The sequence below is a fragment of the Athene noctua genome, chromosome 16, assembly GCF_965140245.1.
Source record: "Athene noctua chromosome 16, bAthNoc1.hap1.1, whole genome shotgun sequence".
In the NCBI taxonomy this organism is placed as follows: domain Eukaryota; kingdom Metazoa; phylum Chordata; class Aves; order Strigiformes; family Strigidae; genus Athene; species Athene noctua.
Window position 1 is genome coordinate 17,216,029 of NC_134052.1, and position 17,917 is coordinate 17,233,945.

Below are 17,917 nucleotides of genomic sequence, written 5' to 3' on the forward strand. Positions count from 1 at the left end.
GGCTCTATTATAAGTTATTAAGGAATGGAGCACCTTCTACTGTTCTTTCATTAAATATTAATAGAACATTTATAAACCGATCCTTAATTTAAAGTGTTACCTTTAATCAAAGCCCTGGTGATAACAATGCAGCCTTTGGTAAGGCCCCTCTGGTAGTACTTAAACCTTTCACACGGAGATTTTATGTGCCCACAGGCGCGCTCCTGCTGCGGGCAGAGGACGCGGCGGAGCTCTGGCGGGTGCAGGTGCAGGCAGGGTGCTCCGGGCTGGCGGGTGCAAGTCTCGCTCGGTGTCACAGGCACTGCCTGGGCCAGGCAGCTGCCCGCGGGACTGTCGAGCTCCTCCAACACCCTTAACGCCCCTGGCACGGGCACCCAGCGTCAGTGGCCAGCACGGAGGTGCAAGCACTAACAGACACAGGGTGCTGGCTGCGGTCTGGCCTCCTGGCGACCCACGCAATGGCCCGGCCCGGCCGGGTGCTGCTCACCTGTTTTACTGTCCACAGTAAAGTGCTGCTCGCCCTCCAGTACACTGTAGACTACCCGGGCACTGCTCCCATACGTGGGGTCGTCAGCATCAGATGCCATCACCTGCATCACAGAGGTGCCTGAAGCAGGGACAAGGAGGAAAACAAAAAGTCAGGGAGGAGGCGAGAAGAGCAAAGCAAACCTCAGGGCCAGGGGCTGGCAGAAGAGAGAATAGGGGCCAACGCTGATCACTCATACGTGCTGAAGGAAACAAGAACAGTTGGGTGCAAAGGCAGCACTGCCTCCCAGGAAAGCCCAAGAGCCAGGACTGCAGACACTGAGTGGCAGGAGGGACCAGATCTTGGGTCACACCTCGGGGCTGCTGTCTAGGCAGGACCTGCTCCCCAGATCACTGGTCTGAACATCTGGGAGCTCTTCTCCCAGCAGACTTCTGCTGGACCATCTGGGAAGGACCTGGGGACCAGACGTTACCACATCTGCCCCTTTCCTGTCAGCACTGGACAACTGGGTCACCGCCAGCCCGCAAAGGGACCTCCCAGCCAGGGCCTGGTTCATGCTGCAGCACCACATATCTGCAGCAGACAGACCTGCAAAGAGATGACAGCCAGGGCAAAGGAAAGGCTTTTGCTTGCCCAGAGCCAGACACAGCACCACGTCCTCATGCTCTACACGTAGCAGGGCAGGAGGACTATAAATTGGATAAAAGTCCATCAAATGTCTGCCGTTAAGTTATTGATTTTCAATGCTGCCTCATTAAACTGGGTGCTTCACTCCAACTGTCCCTGTGATGGCTTTAATTTGACATCATGTTCAATTTCACAAAAGCAGGACTCAGGACATGAGAATGGGGCTAGCAGCAAAGGGGCTGAGATCAACAGAGACAACAGAAGTGAGGAAGGAGGGGAAGGCTCATCCTGCCTACAGACACTCTGTGAACGGAGGCAGCGTGACCGAAGACCTGGGAGGACAGGCTACCCAGCTCCACCTCTAGCACCAGACTCAGAGCATCCCTGCCCCAGCGGTCATGCACTGGCACCGGTCACCTCTCTGGTGGGATGAGGTGCAGGATGGGGAGAAAAGCCCTGAGCTACTCATAAGAAAGGTCAAACCAACCGGGAAACTCCCTGCTGCAAGGTACTGCCAAGGCCGAGAGCTGACGAGGCTGACAGAGAAGCTGGTAATTTGTAACGGACAAGATCCCCCAGCAATGATTGCAGTTAAAAGGTAGGTTTTGCTTCAGAGATGACTCCAGGGCACAAGACCAGCCCAGACTGCACAGCTCACACTGCTGCATCCAGCAGCTCTGCTCTGCCTCACGCACCTCTTAGGGCTGCTGTGCACCAAGCTGAGGACGGGAGGTACCACACTCTGGTCCAGAAACCCTTCTGCTCCGCAGAGCATCCATGCATATGCTGCAAAGACGATCTCACAGGCTGATCCCGGCTATACTCATGTCAGGAATAGCCCAGAGCCAGGCTTGCTTCTAGTTGTCAGCATCCGAGCCTAGAGCCATTACAGTCCCAAACACCAGAGGTACACACGAAGTCAGAAGCAGCCTGTTCCCATGTCACAGCAGGCAGAAACGAAGCTGGAACCATCCAGATGGAGGATGAGGAGCTCCAGTCTCTGATGCCTTCCTCTTCCTCTGTCAGGAGACCACCAGCCCACCGCTCGCAGGCAAGCCAGGCACCCAGGGCGCTTCTGCACCAGCCCAGCCTGGACATGGGCCGGAGGCGAGACAGCAGAGACAGCAGTGCTGCTGCGAGCAGCAGGGATTCACACACTCCCCCAGACCAGTTCACTTCTGATCTCCTGGAAAGGGTGTTCACTGAAGAAAATGAGCAGTTACCATGGTTGCTTTACATTCTCCCTGGCTGTCTTTTCAGAGCTGCAGCTCTGCTGATAACATGAGAATCCCCCTCATCAGTCTTCAGCAACAAGCTAGCTTGAGTCGACTTATTTATGCTTTGCTGTCTCCAGTGAAGTTATGGTGCATCCCTGCCAGGCACGTCCAGATTACACCACAGCAACCGAGCTCCCTGCCTTGCAAACAACTGTTTAAAATATGCTCTTGCTTCATTTTCTTGAAAGGGTCTGTCCTGCCTCCTGCTCCCCTCACCCACCAATCACACAACTCCTTCACCAGGCGCGAGCCAAGGCAGATCACCCCACGCCAGCCCCCACACAGCCCCTTGGGCACCCTGGCATGTTCCCGTGGGAAGCTCCTGCAGAAATCCAAGCGAGGGATTGGAGAAGGGAAGGTCTCCAAGCACCCCTCTCCCAGCTGCAGCAGAGAAGCCCTGCTAGGGGTGCTGGAGGTGCCAAAGCCTGAGAATCACCAGAAGCAGCACCTGCCCCGGCAGCAACCAGCTGAGGGTCCTGTGTCCACAGCAGCACCTGCTCCTGCACCCATCATCGCCACAGGCAGAGCCTGCTGACCTTGCACAAACACCCCACGCTCCAAGGACCACTTGCTCCCGCCTGGGCACCTCAGAGGCAAAGGCTTAGGAGACCCAACACTCACCCACACACGCTCGAGCCCATCAGTTACTTGCCTGCGCTTGTCCCGTTTACGGTATAACCTGTGTCGGGGCTGCGCAGGTGCAGTCTGAGCTGGTGCCCCAGGGACTACGCTGCAGCCACCCCAGAGCTGTCACCCCACGGGTGCCAGCCCAGTGATCATTAAAGAGGGGGGCTGGCCACTACAAGTTCGTATCAGGCTCTGCCCCTCATGCTGCTTCTCTTCAGCCGCACCGTTCACCTGCTCACCCATCCCCATCGACAGCCGCGCTCCTCGCGCTCCAGAATTTACCTGCGGGCTCCAACTGCCCAGTGCCAGAGTCGGGTGGGAAGGCAGGATCCGCGCCCACCAAGAGGTGGGGTTTGCTCCTCTGTTGTAAGCCGTGCCCCAAACAAACGGGCTGCAGCTGTGGCACAGAAGGCTCCTGCCCCCCAGGGCTGCAGGTCCAGGCTGCCGGGCCCCCGGCGCGAGCCCCATGTCTGGGACCAGCCTGTCCCCTCCAGCGCGAGGGGAGAGCGAGCAGCACGGGGGGCACCGCCAGGCCAGAGCCAGCAGCCCTGGAGGTGATGAAGGCTCTGCCCTTCCCCACCTGCTCTCACAGCACCTCACTAACTGCAAACAACAGGCAGGTGGGGAACACCAACCCCCTGCTGGCCTTGACTTCTACTCTCAAAGATGCAGCGCAGCCTGCTCAAGGTCACTGACAGGACAGCAGGAATGGAGGAGCCCCACACTCCCAGCATGACCTCTTAACCACTCACCCCTTTTCCACCCCTCAATGTGAAGAGCAAAGGTCTCGAATTCAGTTTAACCTGACCCCCTCCTTGCTGCGCAGACAAGCCCAGGGACGCTGGCCCCCACTCCTGCTCTGACATTAGCCCCTGCTCTCCAAGCACAGCACTGTCCACAGCCAGTAAGTACAGCATGTACAACTTTTATTTAGTTTTCTAGCATGTGCCTTAGCCATAAAAGATACGATAAATAAAATCTAAACATCCATCATCCACTGTATAACCCACCTCTCATAACCAGGAAACCTGAATCCGTATCCAGAGAGATAATTAGACGTGTAAAACGAGATAAAGACCTCAGCTCCTCCCCTGGCCAGCTCACCCTGCAGAACCTGCGGAAACCAACAATTTTACATAAAAATTAATGAGTCAGAGTCCATTGCTTACTCTCCTGCTGCAAAGATGTGATCTGGCACAGTAGATGAAACAAATTGCATTTCCCCCCAGAGGAAAGGGGGGCCAAGACCCTCACTTCAGAGCAGTCCTCCCCGCAGCCCACGCTGGGCACAGGGCACCCGGCTGGCCCAGAGCCCGCAGGGCTGGGCGCGGGAGGGGACGCCGGCGTGGCTGGCTGCCGCCCTCTGGCTGCGCGGGCCCTGCCCGGGCCGTCCCGGCTCCACATCCTGAGCCGTCCTGGAGACCTGCCAGGGACGTCAACCAGCCCTTGACTCTACAGGCCAGGGAGATTAATCCTGTCTCTGTGCACCCAGCGGGGAGCTGGGATCAGCAGCGCAGGGGGCTGCCAGCACCCAGCACCGGAAGGTGCCCGGCGATGTCCCCGGGAGCTGGCGGGACTGAGGAGCCATTTCCCTGCCAGGCCCTTTCCTGCTGCGGTGGTGAGCGCAGGGCTCAGCCCCCGCAGCTGCCCCCGCGCAGAGCCGTTCTGGCAAACGGCCGCTAGTGCCTTCGCTGGGATGGAAGGCTCTGCAGGGCACCTGGGAAATACAAATTTCAATGGCAGCCCTGTCCTGGCAGCTATCGCCACCTTCCCCGCAGGACCCAGAGCCTCTGGGGCCGGTTTCAGCCTCCTGGGCGGTGCCACCCGCCTGCACACAGACAGCCAACGGCTCCAGACCACTCGCTCCAAACACATTTAGCTAAAAGAAATGGCAACAGGCAAACTCCAAACACTCCCAAGAGTAAGGAACCCCTGCACTGAATCCACATGCCAGCTGCGGGGCCTGTCACTTCCCCAGGACAGGAGCACAGGTAGGGCTCCAGGCCTGCAAACAGGGAGCAGGAAAAGCCAACACCTGCTACATCCAACTGCCCCTCCTCACAGCAGCCTTCAACCCTTCCCTGGTGGAGGCAGGAGCCTCCAGCCACTCTCCAGCCCAGCTCTGAGGCCGCAGCCTGCCCCTCCAGCTCTGACTGGGCCCAAGGGATAACTCCCTACCCACACTCAGACACCTTTCCGTGCAGATCCAGCCAGCTCCAGGACAGCACATGGCCATCTCAGCCCTGCAGAATATGCCTGGGAGGAGTGCTTTGTAATGCAAAGCTACACGCCCTGGACTGATGCCAGAGTGCAGCACTCCCATCTCAGCCACCCGGCTGCTGTGGGGGTGGAGGGCAGCTGAGATTTTATAAACAATTTACAGCTTTCATTTTGCCCCAATACATGCAGTAGCTGATGCACCCCAAAACCAAGGAAGCGGGACATCAGGGAAGAAAACAGAGGAGCTTAAAAATTACTGGAGGAGAAGCGAGTTTCTTGCAATCTCGGGATCATCCTGACTTGGTAGAAAGCCAAATCTGACCCAGGAGATTCACTGCAGAGCCCTCGCACCCAGCAGGAGAAGCCCGAATGAGGTAACCCGGCCGTGGTGGCATCACTCAAACACACAACTATGGAAACATCCTTTGGGGTGTGTGGCCCGAGAAACCCCCTGCCCAAGGCACCCAGCAGGTAAACGTGGTGTCTTGGGGGACAAACCAAAGCACTGAACTAAGGAGGCACAGGCTCCCTGAGGGGCTTAGCACACGCGGGCTGGATGAGAGGGTGTAGGCAGTGCTCAGCTGTGCAGGAGGACAGGGGGCTCAGAGCCCGCGCCACGGCCAAGTGCACAGTGCAGAAGGGGAAGGGGCAGCCTCGCTGAGGACTATCAGGCAGCACAAGCCCCAGCTCCCAGCTGCTTGCTGCCCCAGCAGCTTTGAGATGCACACAGGTCTTCTGAGCACTCTCTATCAAGGGAAAAAAAACAAACAAAAAAAAAAAAATCAGACTGCCTGCAAGTGTTCTGGCTGCATGTTAAACAAAGTATTTTTCTCTGCTTCCAGCATGGAGATTAAGCAATTTCTCTTCACAATAATCACTTCTGCATTCAGCCAGCTTTGTGCTAGAGTCAGGGCTTGACCCCAAGTTTCTATATGTACAGCCAAATCATCTCTAATCTGGATTTGGTGCTACACAGAGAAATCAGGAGAACAGAATGCACTGAGAGAAGAGTGAGGTCCTAATGAAAGGATGCACGTTTCCTAGCACACCCCTCACCCCAGGCTCTGAGCTGCCCGAACAGCCCAGAAGTGAGCTCTGGGCTCCAACACCCACCCTGCAACCCGCAGAGTTGTCTGGCAGGAGGCACCGTGTGCTGGATTTGGGCTCATGCTTGTGTGCAGCAGACAGCTGTTAAGGACACCCCAGGGAGCTCAGGAAGAGAGCCCAAAATACAGCTAATTTTAGCATCTCCTGTTACAAGGTGAAGCTCCTGCAGCTCCCAGGCACTTAGCTGGGTCCCATCCTACCTTCTTCTGCAGCTGCAGGTCTCTTCCTTTGGTGCTAGACTCTGCTCAACTCAGGCACTATGGAGCGATCTGAACCGGGGTTCCTGCGCGGAGGCCAAGCCCCAGAGCAGACCAGCCTGAAAGCTCTGAGCCCACAGTTTCTCGCTGAGGGGACAGGACAGCAGTAGGGCTGCAACAGGGTTTGCAGCTTGGGCCCCATCCTGCAGACAGACGGCTCCCCGGGTGGCTCACGGGCAACCGCCTGGCCTGACCCGGCAGTGGGCACAGGGTGAGCGGCAAGAGCACGCCCAGGCAGCACCACCAGCCCCTGCCCTCCTCGGGGACCCAGGGCACTGCCCCCGGCAGCCCTGCGGCAGGACAAGGCCCAGCTCCCTCTGGGCTCTGCTGCAGCTCCAGCTGCCTCCCCGGCCAGCCCCGCACAGCCCCGGGTCAAACCTGCCTCCTCTGCACCCCGGCAGCGCTCTGTGCCCTGCTGCCTGCAAAACAGCCCTCAGCAGCTGCGCCGTTTCTCCTGATGCCCCAGCAGCCCCCGACGAGATGAGGTTTCTGGAGAGAAGTCATTTGAAACCTGCTCTTGCAGCTGGACCTGCCACGCCAAGGGAGCCCAGACAAGGCTGTTGGCTCAGCCTCCGCTCTGGGTGTGCCTCCTCCAAGCACAGGAGCCCAGCGCCAGCCTCGGGCCTGTGCGCTGCGTGTAGAACACGCTGACTTCTCCGGGACCACGGCACGTGCTCGGCCTGGCTCCACGGGCTGGGGTTAGCTCCAAGCACCACCTCTGCCTCTTACGAATCCCAGGCCCTGGCTGTACCTGTCTGACCATCTTGCATCTGCTATTCTTGCTCCATCAGACAGCAGTAGCAACCCCCTTTCCTTTCCCTTTGGAGAGGTTTATAGTGAATCTGGATGAGTTCATGGAAGACAGACACTCAAGCTGACTAAACCCACGGAAACCACCCACAGCTGAAGAAATCCCCAAGCTGAAACTGGCTGCTGGCTGTGTGAGTATTAAGAGGAGCATCACACATGCTGTGTGTGCTGCTCCTCCTCCATAAGCATCTGCTTTGGCCACTGTTAGGACATGATCCTGGAACAAAGGGACCTTTAGTCCCCTGACTTAGTCTTGCAGTCTCAAGCAGCATGTATGCTGTCACTACCAAAATGTGCTGCCCTGGCCCCCGCACAGAGCAAGGGGCAGGTGTGTTGCAAAGCGCTCCCAGCTACTCTGTGAGAGTCTGTGCAGTGTTCTCATTTGTTATTCCCTCTCAGACACTAGGAAATCAAATGACTTTCCCTCCCAATTAGTACTCCTTCATTATGCAAATAATGTCCTTTGATCTGTTCCTGCTGTCACCAAGCGGATCTGACCGTATTTGTTTTACTCCTTTTTATGCCCCAGGAAAGTACCCACCTCTGGGAGCTGGGACTATGCTTTTGGCTGATAGTGGGCAGCCCCAAGCACAAACCCCAGCGAGGCCAAGCAAAGCAGAAGAGGAAGAAGGGGGTCACCCTTTGCTTTTCAGGCTGTCAGAGCAGCAGAGACAGGGAACGAGCAGCTCCCTGAAAACAATTTCCAGCTGGAGGGTAGCCCTGTCCCCCAGGGTGGGCCCATCCCAGCCCCTTCCCAGCAGAGCACAGCTGAACCAGAAACACGGGTGATCCAGGGAAACGTCTCCACCCAAATGGAGCCAAGACCATGCACATTTACCAGCAGGTCCCCAGGCTCTGACCTTGATCTGATGTATTAACAGCCAACCCAAGCTCTCCCCAAGCTGCCCAGCCTCCCTACTGCTGCTTGGCCAGTACAGAGGATCACCTCCCTCCACATTCAGGAAGGCAGCAAGGCACATTCCCCAACCACTCTTATGACAAAACCCCTCAGGTCTAGGGGAGATCATCTGTCCAGCTCAGAGACCACAAACATCACAGCCAATGCCAACCACAAAAAAAGCCATGATCACAGCTCCTGGCCTTGATGCCACAAAAGGAGCACTCCTGCACAAAGAGGGCCCGGCAGGGTATTTCCCACAAGAAAGTCCTGAACTTTACCTCCCTGGCCCAGGCAGCATCCCATGTTCTGCATCCTCAGCCCTTTCCACAGCTGAACTTCAGACACCAGGTCCATGACCAGCCTCGTCTCCCTCTGCGTCCACACCAGGGCCACAGTGGAGGAGTAGGGCAGCTGCTGGGCCCCAGTGGGTTGAGGAGAAAGCCACTCCTCAGGCTTCCCTGTTTATGCTTTCACAGGATGTGTCCATCCTGCCCTTTGTGCTACCTGTTCCCAGGCAAAGCCCTGGCAAGCCGAGGGAGAACCAGGAGGGAGCGGGGGACTTGGAGCAGCAGCACGTGGATAACCTCCAGCTCCGCATTCACGCTGCAGGGGACCACGTGGCGGCCCCGCTGGAAGAAACTGGGTGAAGCAATCCCTGCCCTGTCGGCTGAGCCATCTCCAGGGCTATGGAGGAGCCCTGACACTGCCTGGGATGGCCAGGCTACAGAGCTCCAAGGCTGTCGCAGGCAGACAGACATCAGCCTGGTAACAGGCTCTTGGCTCCAGCTCCCCTCCCTGAACAGGCAGCTTGGAAGCGCAGCCCACGCTGTTCACAGCACTTCTCTTTACTTTTAACTTCTGAGTATTTTAATTTGCAGGAATCGCCTCCTTTCATGTTGTGAAACAGTGTTTCTTTCTCCCTCTGATCTCCAATTTCGCATAGAAACTGTCTCCTTTGATATGTCTTGTTCACATCAGTCTGATCAGGCAGCTCCGTAATTGTTGGTGATTTTCAAAGAACTGGGATCCTTGTCTAATACTCAGAGTTGAGAATTCCTTCCTTTTTAAATGTTGTTCAAGCAAAATAGATTAATTTCTTTCTTCCCTTTGGGAACAGGATGCCTCCTGCTTTGCTGCCCACATGCTGTCTTTCATTTCTCCAGGAGCACATGGCTGTAGTTCAAGGGGTCACCCTCTGACTCAGGAAAGGATTTGTGCAGGTAAATGGAAGAGGAAGGAGAATTTGGGATGCCTCAGGAGAGCTTGTTCTCCATCCACCAACAGAAATCCAGGCAGCAGCAGCTCCTCTGGCGTGGGCAATTCCCACACTTTTGTACCTGCTGGAGGCCAGGCACCAGTCTCACAACGTGCTACCCAAGAACCACGGAGAGCCAGAGCTCCGTCCCGCGGCAGCGCGGACCCGAGCACCATCCCCTCGCTCCACCGCCAGGTCGCCTGCTCAGCCAGACCCTCCCACGCACGCCGGGATGCGGCAGCTCCCCGGACCCGCCGAGGCCCTCGCGCAGCCCAGCCCCGCTCCCCCGGCGCTCTGTGCCGTCCTGGCACCCTCGACGTTGGTGACCTGCCTTATCTTTGATGTCAGTCAGTCTTTTGCAGGTTGTCTTCTACCTCTAGGCAGCCTTTGGATAACAGTGATTTATAGTTGCCTGCCCGCAGCGTGTGCCAGCAGGCGCAGTCTGCCATGCGCTCTGGCTGGTCGATGGGGGTAGCAGACAGCCTGGCGGGCACGGGGACCGTGGGATGCTCCGGGCAGCGCAGCAAGCCAGCCGCTCTCACGGCCATGAGCCGTGCTCCGCAGCACGGGAACCTGCTACTGGCCAGCTCAGGAGCTGGGCAGTGACACTGCAGCTCATGCATCGCCTCCTCGCGCCCCTTCCGACACCCAGGACAGCGCAGCACGTGCTGCCCCGCTCTGCCAGCCCCGAGGGGATGCGCTCTGCACCCTCACGGCACACTCGGCACTGCGGCGAGGCTGATCACCAATGGACTTTGCAGATGTCTGGTGGCAAGGGAACAGGCGAGCTCACAGCAACATGGGGAGGCCACACTTCTGTCACAAGGGACACTATTTCCCCAATCTCAGCCAACAACGGCTGTGCCCTCGGAGGAGGGCAGGAAGCTGCATGAGGGGGGCTCGGCGGTGCTGCACGGGGATGCACAAGGGCTGGCTGGGCAGCCACAGGGCTCTGGGGAGCAGCAAAGCGGCACGGTGAGGGGCTGGGGCACAGAGAGAGAGAAACACCGCTTGGGCTTGTCTGAACCGCAGGCAGCTGTGACCCCCTCAGCATGCAAGGGCTCGGCCCGGCCCCCCACCCCCAGCGTTTGGGAGCGAGGGAGCAGCGCAAAGCCCGGGCAAACGCACAGTGGGCAGCTGGCACCGCCACAGCCCGTCTCCAGGGCACGGCTTAGGGCTGAGACTGAGCGCTCAGCCACAGCCTGGCAATCAGCTCAGAGGATTTATTCACTTGTTTTCCTTAAGCCACCTTATTTATTTTTCCCCTTGGCTCCCTAGCTCTAGTCTCAGCTGGAATCCCTGGGATTTGCAGGCAGGTTTGCAGGGTAGAGCAGGCTCGAGGTTTGACAGGAGAGAGGTGGGGGCTTCCCAACCCACCGTGTCCCACCCAGGAGACCTACCAATGGGGGACAGCTCAGCCACGCTGCCGATGTAGGGCCCCTCCAGGAAGCGCGGCTCGCTGTCGTTGATGTCCTGCACCTTGATGATGAACTCTGACTCAGGCTCCAGCAGCTGGTCCGTCTGCCGGTCACGGGCCTGCGCCCGCAGCGTGTAGAAGGTTTTCTGCTCCCGGTCCAGGCGCTCGGTGGCATGGATGTCACCCGTGATCTCATCGATGAGGAAGATAGTCCCTGCGCCCTCCCCGGAGATAGTGTACTTGATGGAGCCGTCCCCCTCATCTGAGTCCGAGTGGATCTGCCAGGGAAAGAGGGAGAGGATGGGAGCAGGCTGGGGCCATGCTCGTGCCCCCACGGCCGAGATCACCCAGGTGCGGAGCCTCTGCACAAGGTGCCCAAGGACCCTGCGTGGTGCCTGTCTGCTCCCTCTGCTACTGCTGGAGCAGCGAGCAGCACAGAGCACCACCAAACGATGCCTGGGCGTGGAGGAAGGCCCAGTAAACTGGAACTTCAGTCCTGCCTATGCCACCATACGCTCAGCAGATCACAAATCCTGCCAGTACCCACCCACACCACAAACCAAGGGACAAACCCCGCCACTGTGGGCTTAGGAGATGATGGAAGAGGGAAGGACAGCTCAACAGCACTCCAAAGAAAGGGGCTTCCCTGTGGGCAAGGACCCAGGTAGTGTGGGATCACCTCTCCCCAGCCGCACGGCAAACCACCACCAGCATCTGCCCCCCTCTACCCAAAGCCCACCCTCATCTGCCTGCTCTGCCCCAGCCACAGCCCCGCACTGTTCTCTGGGCAGTCAGTGCTGACGAGTCTCCCTGCCCGAGAGCTCACACCCTCGCTGTACATCTGTATCAGGTTTAGGGGGCAAGGTAACAGGGCGGCCAACCCGTCACAGCATCACACCCAGAGCCCCCACCCGAGCAAAGTCTGCAGGAGACATGGCAAAGCAGGCCTGTACTCAGGGTGAAAAACAGACCCTGTGGAAGATTCTTTTATAGCCAGTCTCCATTTTTAATCAAGACAGTGTTTGAAATTAGGAAAAGAAAGGGTAAACAGCAGCTTCCCATGGACCAGGAGCTGACTGGAATCCAGGCTAGACATGCAGAGATAATTTTTTTGGTGGCATTAAACTGAGTTATGAGGTTTTTACAATCCAGCCACTTATGAGAAATCTATTAACAGTAACTGGACAGGCAGAATGCATCTTGACAGAGCACGGCATGGGCATTAATTGGGACAATCCATAATGGGACAGGCCCCCAGAAAGGTTTCATCAGCTGCTTTCATTTGCTTCCTACGATTCCTGCTTAGAATCAGCAAAGTCGTGTGTGTGTGTCCCCCAAAAAAGAAAAAAGCTGTCCATTAATCGGCTAATGAAATATGAAAATGTTTATGGGCCATTCAATCTTCCAAACTGCAGTTCTATAATCCACCTTTCAGACATACAGCTCTACCAGCAAGAATTTATACCAGAGCTGCCTCTTTTTTATGACACCTTCATTATATTTGTCTTGTTAGATACAGTTTATATATTTATTTCATGAGTAAGGGGCCCACGCGTTAGACAATTCAATGCATTTTACACAACATTCGCATATTATTGCTCATGTTGAAACATCTCCCAAGGCTTGCCCGGGAAGGAGACCTCCACTCAGCTAGCGATCGGTGCTGGGACCACCGCGGTGCCTTGGCCACAGACCTACCAGGGCAGAGCCGCTCGGGAGGTGCCCGCAGGGAACCTCTGCCCAGGTCTGAGGGAGCTGCCCCTCCGCTCTATAATCCTCCCTGTGCTCGTTGCTGCTCCGCTGGAGATCAAGCTTTTCAGAATGAAAAAGCTACACCTGGTTCTGTACGGTGCAGGTAACAGAAACCTGCATTCTTCTGCTGAGCACCAGGCTCAGGATTAATAATTAGGCCAGAGATAAACCACCCGGCACCTCTTCCCAACACCACACTGAGCTCTCAGCACATTCTCTTTACATATTTGCTCATCGCTGACTGCTCAGAGCAGCCACCAGCATCCCTGCAAACTGGAATGCTAGGAAGAAAAATGGAGCATGGGCTCAAGGGGCTGTAGAGATTGATTTACAAAGGAAGATTAAAAGATCTAAATCTGTGCTGCTTGGCTAAACAACAACTAATGGGGGAGGGCCGGATAACAGGCTACAGACCTCTGAGGGGAGATACTGCAGGCCCAGCCCGCGTCCCCGGGATGCTCCCAGCCCAGCCGTGACAGCCGGCAGCCCCGGGAACACCCGGACTCCCGATCCCCGCCAGCGGCTCAGCCCCTCGGGCCAAGGCCCGAGCATCCGCAGCAGCCAGGGCCGGCCCGAGGGTGCACAAAAGGCCCATCTGCTGTTTGCTAAACGGGGAAATAGTTTCCTTGTCCTGAAAGGCTACAATCGGAAATTTTACGAAACCATTACTTACTTACTAATAATTAAATCAAAATTAAATGTGAACAAAGGTGCACATTCCTTATTAAGCAGAACAGACAGATACACAAATAAAAAATGACTCTGGGTCTGGAAAAGAAAGGAAATCAAATAAAAACTAGCCCGTAATAAAGGCGCACTCTGTTTGCCCCAACTCATAAAGCCTGAGTTCATCAATTTTCTTTAAATATTAGCAACTTAATTAAATCTGCTTTTTTCCCTTTAATCCTCTCCTCTATCTAAAATAGATCTGTCCACATGCAGAAGTTTGTAACTAGTGCTGACCCCGTAATTCTATTTAAAAAACCCAAAGAAATCCACATCAAACTGACAGCAGCCTCAGGGGAAATTACAGTTCAGAAGAAGGATTAGCTAGAGAACCCAGATTTTATGGAAATGGCATCGGCCCTTCAAAAAGCACATGTAGGTGTGCAAGAGCTATCCAGAGAGGGCAAGCCCCAGCTGCGCTGCCGGGAGCCACGGGGACCTTCCTGGCCCTGCAGGCTGTGCCAGGGCTGGCACACTGCCCTGGGAACTTGGGGGCCACCCCAGGTGAGCACCCCAGCTTCTCCCAGCCCAGGGGAAAGCCCGGCCCCAGGCTGCTTTCAGCCCTTGGGAGCAATATTCACAGGGAATGGTTTTCAGTGCAGGCTGCTGCTTATTCTGAGCAGGGTGGGTGATGCAGTGCATGATGTGGAAAGGGGCTGTAAAATGGGTTAGTTGTAGGTTCCTGGGTTCGTTTTGGAGATGAGGTGGTTGCTAGGCTACCTCTGGAGTTTGACAGGGCCTGATGCTTCGAGTCGCTTCCCAGGGGAGCTGTGAATTAGCTGTAACTGCATTGAGCATGGTGGTGGAGGAGTGCAGCTTTCGAGTGTCTGCTGAAATGGACACAAATCACCACTGAAATCCCAGCTGGCCCCTAGCCAAGAAGCCCATTTCCAAGCCTTCTCTAGACTCATGACCAGACAGCTGAGGCCATCAGACAGCTCTGCTGCAGGAGCTCTGGGGCATTCTCCTTTGAGGAAAGCCCATGCCCCCACAGGGGCAGCTCTAGCCTGCTTGCCACACGCTCCTCTGGTCCCAACAGCTGGCACTGCCTTCAACATTACACAAATAATGCATCCTCCTGACACCTGGGAGTCACAGGGCAGCTTCTCCACAGCTCCCAGAAGAGGACAAAGCCCAGCAACCCCAAGGTGAAATGCTCCTTCAGCCCCATGACTCCAGGAGTGGGGGCAGCAGAGGTCCGCACCCAGCCGCTCCAAGAGGTCACACACCAGGGCAGCAGTGAGTTCCCAAGGACAGACCCAGTCCTGCCCTGCAAGGCTCCGTCAACTGCCAGCACCTCCAGATTTGCCAGCACTCCTCTCCACAGGGTGTGCAAGCAAGGGCAAGAGTCAGGACAGCACGAAGAGCCACGCCCTTGCCGGGAAGGGAGACTGCTGGGGGGACACCAGGGCTTTTCCAGCACGGGGACAGCAGTGTGCTCCTGCCACCGCTGACACCTTCTCACAGTGGGCAGCATGCACTGGTTACGAGCGGCCCAAAACCTCCCAGTGCCTCTCCCTGGAAGATCACCGGTGTCACTGCCTGTGCAAAGCCCAGAAGGGTCTGGCCCTGGGAGCAGCACGGTAACAGTGTGGTTCCCAGCCGGCAGCCAGGAGTGCCTGCAGTACAGGCCCGATGGGCACAGCTCCCCATGAGCCCCAGAAAAGCTGTCACCAGTGCTGGCCCGCAGCATCCCTCCAAGCCCTGCACACCCACACCTAGCACCTGCCACAGCATGCTGTGCAGGCCAGCCTAAGATACATAAACCCTGCAACAGCCTCGCTCTGGCCACAAACAAGAGCAGGATTTCCGTGGCACAGCTAGAGTGGGACATCTCCTCTGCCAGCCCCAGCCACAGAGATAATGAACCAGGAAAGAGCCGCTGTAGCCTGCAGGTCCAACCAAGCATGGTTCTTCCAGGACCAGGAGAGAGGCACAGGGGAGGGGCCACAAAACAAACCCCAGCACATTATCCACACGCTCAAAGGGCTACAGGACCAGGGACCAACCAACCACCTTCAGGAAGTCGGGGCTGCACCTACAGCAGCAACCACCAGCGCAGGAAGGTCCCAGAACACGGTGGGGACCGGCATGACCAGATGCCTGCCCTGCCAGCCCAGCACATCTGCTCCTGCCCAGCAGGTCCTCCCACAGAGCCAGGGCTGAGCCTTCCCTGCTGCCCTCACAACACCCTGAGCTCCGCCCTTCTCGCACCCCCCCAAACACCACGGGAACCCAGCACACGACTGAAAGAACACAGATGTGAATTTTGGGGTGCTCCTGCCCTACAGTCTCCGGAAGCACATTAACGTGGCCACCCCCCAGCTAGGGCCGAGCTCCTGCCACCCCAGCCCACAGAGCACTTCTCTAACCAGGGCCCCAGGAGCAGTCTGTGCGCTGGCCCTCTCTCCCCAGCCCGGCCTGGCCATGCTGCTGCGTGCCCTGCTCTGCCCCGTGGAGATGCAGCGTTACCTTACCTTCCCCACATACAGCGGCTCCGTGCCCGTGTACTCCTCCACTACAAAGAATTGATTCCAGACCCAGCCACGCTTCACTCGCCCACTGGCCAGCAGCGTGGGGTCCCCCGGCTGCCCCAGGCCAGGGCTCTCCACTGCTGTGTGCATGGCCCAGGCCCCCAGCTCCTGGATGGCGCAGAACAGCAGCAGCATGGTCCACGAGAAGCCCTGCAGACCCTTTGCCATCGCACTCTGGGAGGCTGCATGAGCAGTAGCGTTTGGCCGGGCGATTAGCAGCCTTTAGGGAAGGGGAGGAGGAAAGTCCACAGTAGCACCATGGGGGTCACCGGTCCATGCAGAGCATCCCCATCCCCGCTGCACGCCGTGTGCTGCGGCGCTCCTGTCCCAGCAGGCGGGGGTCACATCCGTGACAACAGCCGTCCCGGAGCGTTCGCTGCTGCCGCGGGAGCAGTCAGTGCTGGTGCCTTGCCGGCTGCTCCTGGGTCTCCAGAGAAGAGTCTGGCAGCTGGCATTTGTCTCTGGGGATGGAGCTGCACGGCTCTGCAGTTGGCTGCTGCCGGTCTCACTGGGGAGCGGGGTCACGCAGGGCCTGCTGCCCGCCCTGCCAGCGGGCAGGGAGCTCCACTGCAGCACGCGGGGCACAGGCACCCGCAACCGTCGTTCACAGGAAGCAAAGGGAAGCTTTTCCACACATGTTTCACAGAGGAGTTAACAGGATGAGCCACTGTGGCCAGCGTCTGCCCATCCTGCAGTGGCCGTGGACTACTGTGCGAGGGGTCTGGCAGCCTGTGCCGCATGTGTGGTTGGCAAGCGTATCTTTAACTCCCGTCTTCAGGGGGGTGAGAGCCCAGTACCTGGCGAAGGGTCCCTGGCCCAGCTGATGTCGGTCACTTCCATCCTTGCTGGCTCATGCACGGAGGTGCAGGGCAGCCAGCAGCATCCCCAGGAGCCTGGAAAAGGCCAAGGTGTTAGTGCTGGTGTGAGAGCGGGGCACTGTGCCCCCCCACGCTGCCCCTGCAGCCTTGGTCAGCATCTCCCCCCTGCCCTGCCCTGCCCCAGGTGCCCCCCAGCAATGCCCAGCTCTGCAGGTCCGGCCAGAGCAGGGACCCCAGGAGGGAGGGCAGCCAGCGCAGAGTGCCCACCGCTATGGACATCTGCTCCAGCTGGAACTCTGAGACCAAGGAGCCCCGCTGCCGAGGACGCTGCCCTGGCGCCGAGGGGAGCCAGGCCTGCTGCTTGCAGGGCTCATCGCTGCCCGCCCCGGGGGGAGATGTGCAGGGAGCCCCCAGCACTGCACAGCTGCTTCTGCCTGCCAGGGCCAGGCCCCACTGGTCCTGCAGACACCAACGAGGCTCACGCCGGGGGATGCCAGCACCTGACAGTGAGAAGTGCTGGCTCTCCAGCCACTGTGGCTAGTCTTTCCAGCAGAAGTTTTCCTGACATCTCACTTCTGCAGCCATGGGCCAGGGGAACAGCATCTGTTCAAGGACTTGCCACCTGGCTGACTTTAAAGCTAACAGAAAGGGATCTGGAGTATGCTTCAAGCCACCTGCAAGGCACTAAGGATAAAGACATGAGACCCATGGCCAAGGCTAGGCTGTCTTCAGTGGAGAAGACAGGGATGGGTGTGCAGCATCCATGTCCCTGCACCAACGCCCTGAGCTTCCACCAGAGCTCTACACCACCAGTCACAGCCAGAACTACTCATGAAACACACACATCTTCACTGGTTTGCAGAATTAATCTCCTGTCATCTGTTACTCTAAATTGGAGGAGGAAGAGGATGAATGGAAAGAGGGACAGTCCTGGACTAGATATCCATCTACTCCCTGCAGAAGGGAAACTGGAATGTGCTCTGCACAGCCCCCTGCGTGATTCTAAACAGCCCCAAGCAGTTCAGAGCAGGAGCAGCTCACAAGTGTTTCCCTAGCTCTTCCTTGCACTTGCCATTCCCCTGGTGTGGCTGCACCAACAGGG

At 57.4% G+C, this 17,917-nt stretch overlaps 1 protein-coding gene across 5 annotated transcripts in view; it reads right to left on the bottom strand.

Moving 5' to 3' along the window:
- CDH22 (cadherin 22) overlaps positions 1-17,917 on the bottom strand; it is a 116,650-nt gene that overhangs the window by 37,794 nt on the left and 60,939 nt on the right. For 4 of the 5 annotated variants that reach the window (XM_074920229.1, XM_074920232.1, XM_074920231.1 and 1 more), the window contains 3 exons: positions 15,941-16,890; positions 10,969-11,263; positions 488-607 (listed from right to left, as the gene is read on the bottom strand). In XM_074920229.1, the coding sequence (XP_074776330.1) occupies positions 488-607; positions 10,969-11,263; positions 15,941-16,165 (640 nt within the window). In that variant the 5' untranslated portion in view covers positions 16,166-16,890. Of the gene's footprint in view, positions 1-487; positions 608-4,028; positions 4,117-10,968; positions 11,264-15,940; positions 16,891-17,917 lie in introns of those variants that run through there. The other variant, XM_074920234.1, reaches the window with a different exon arrangement.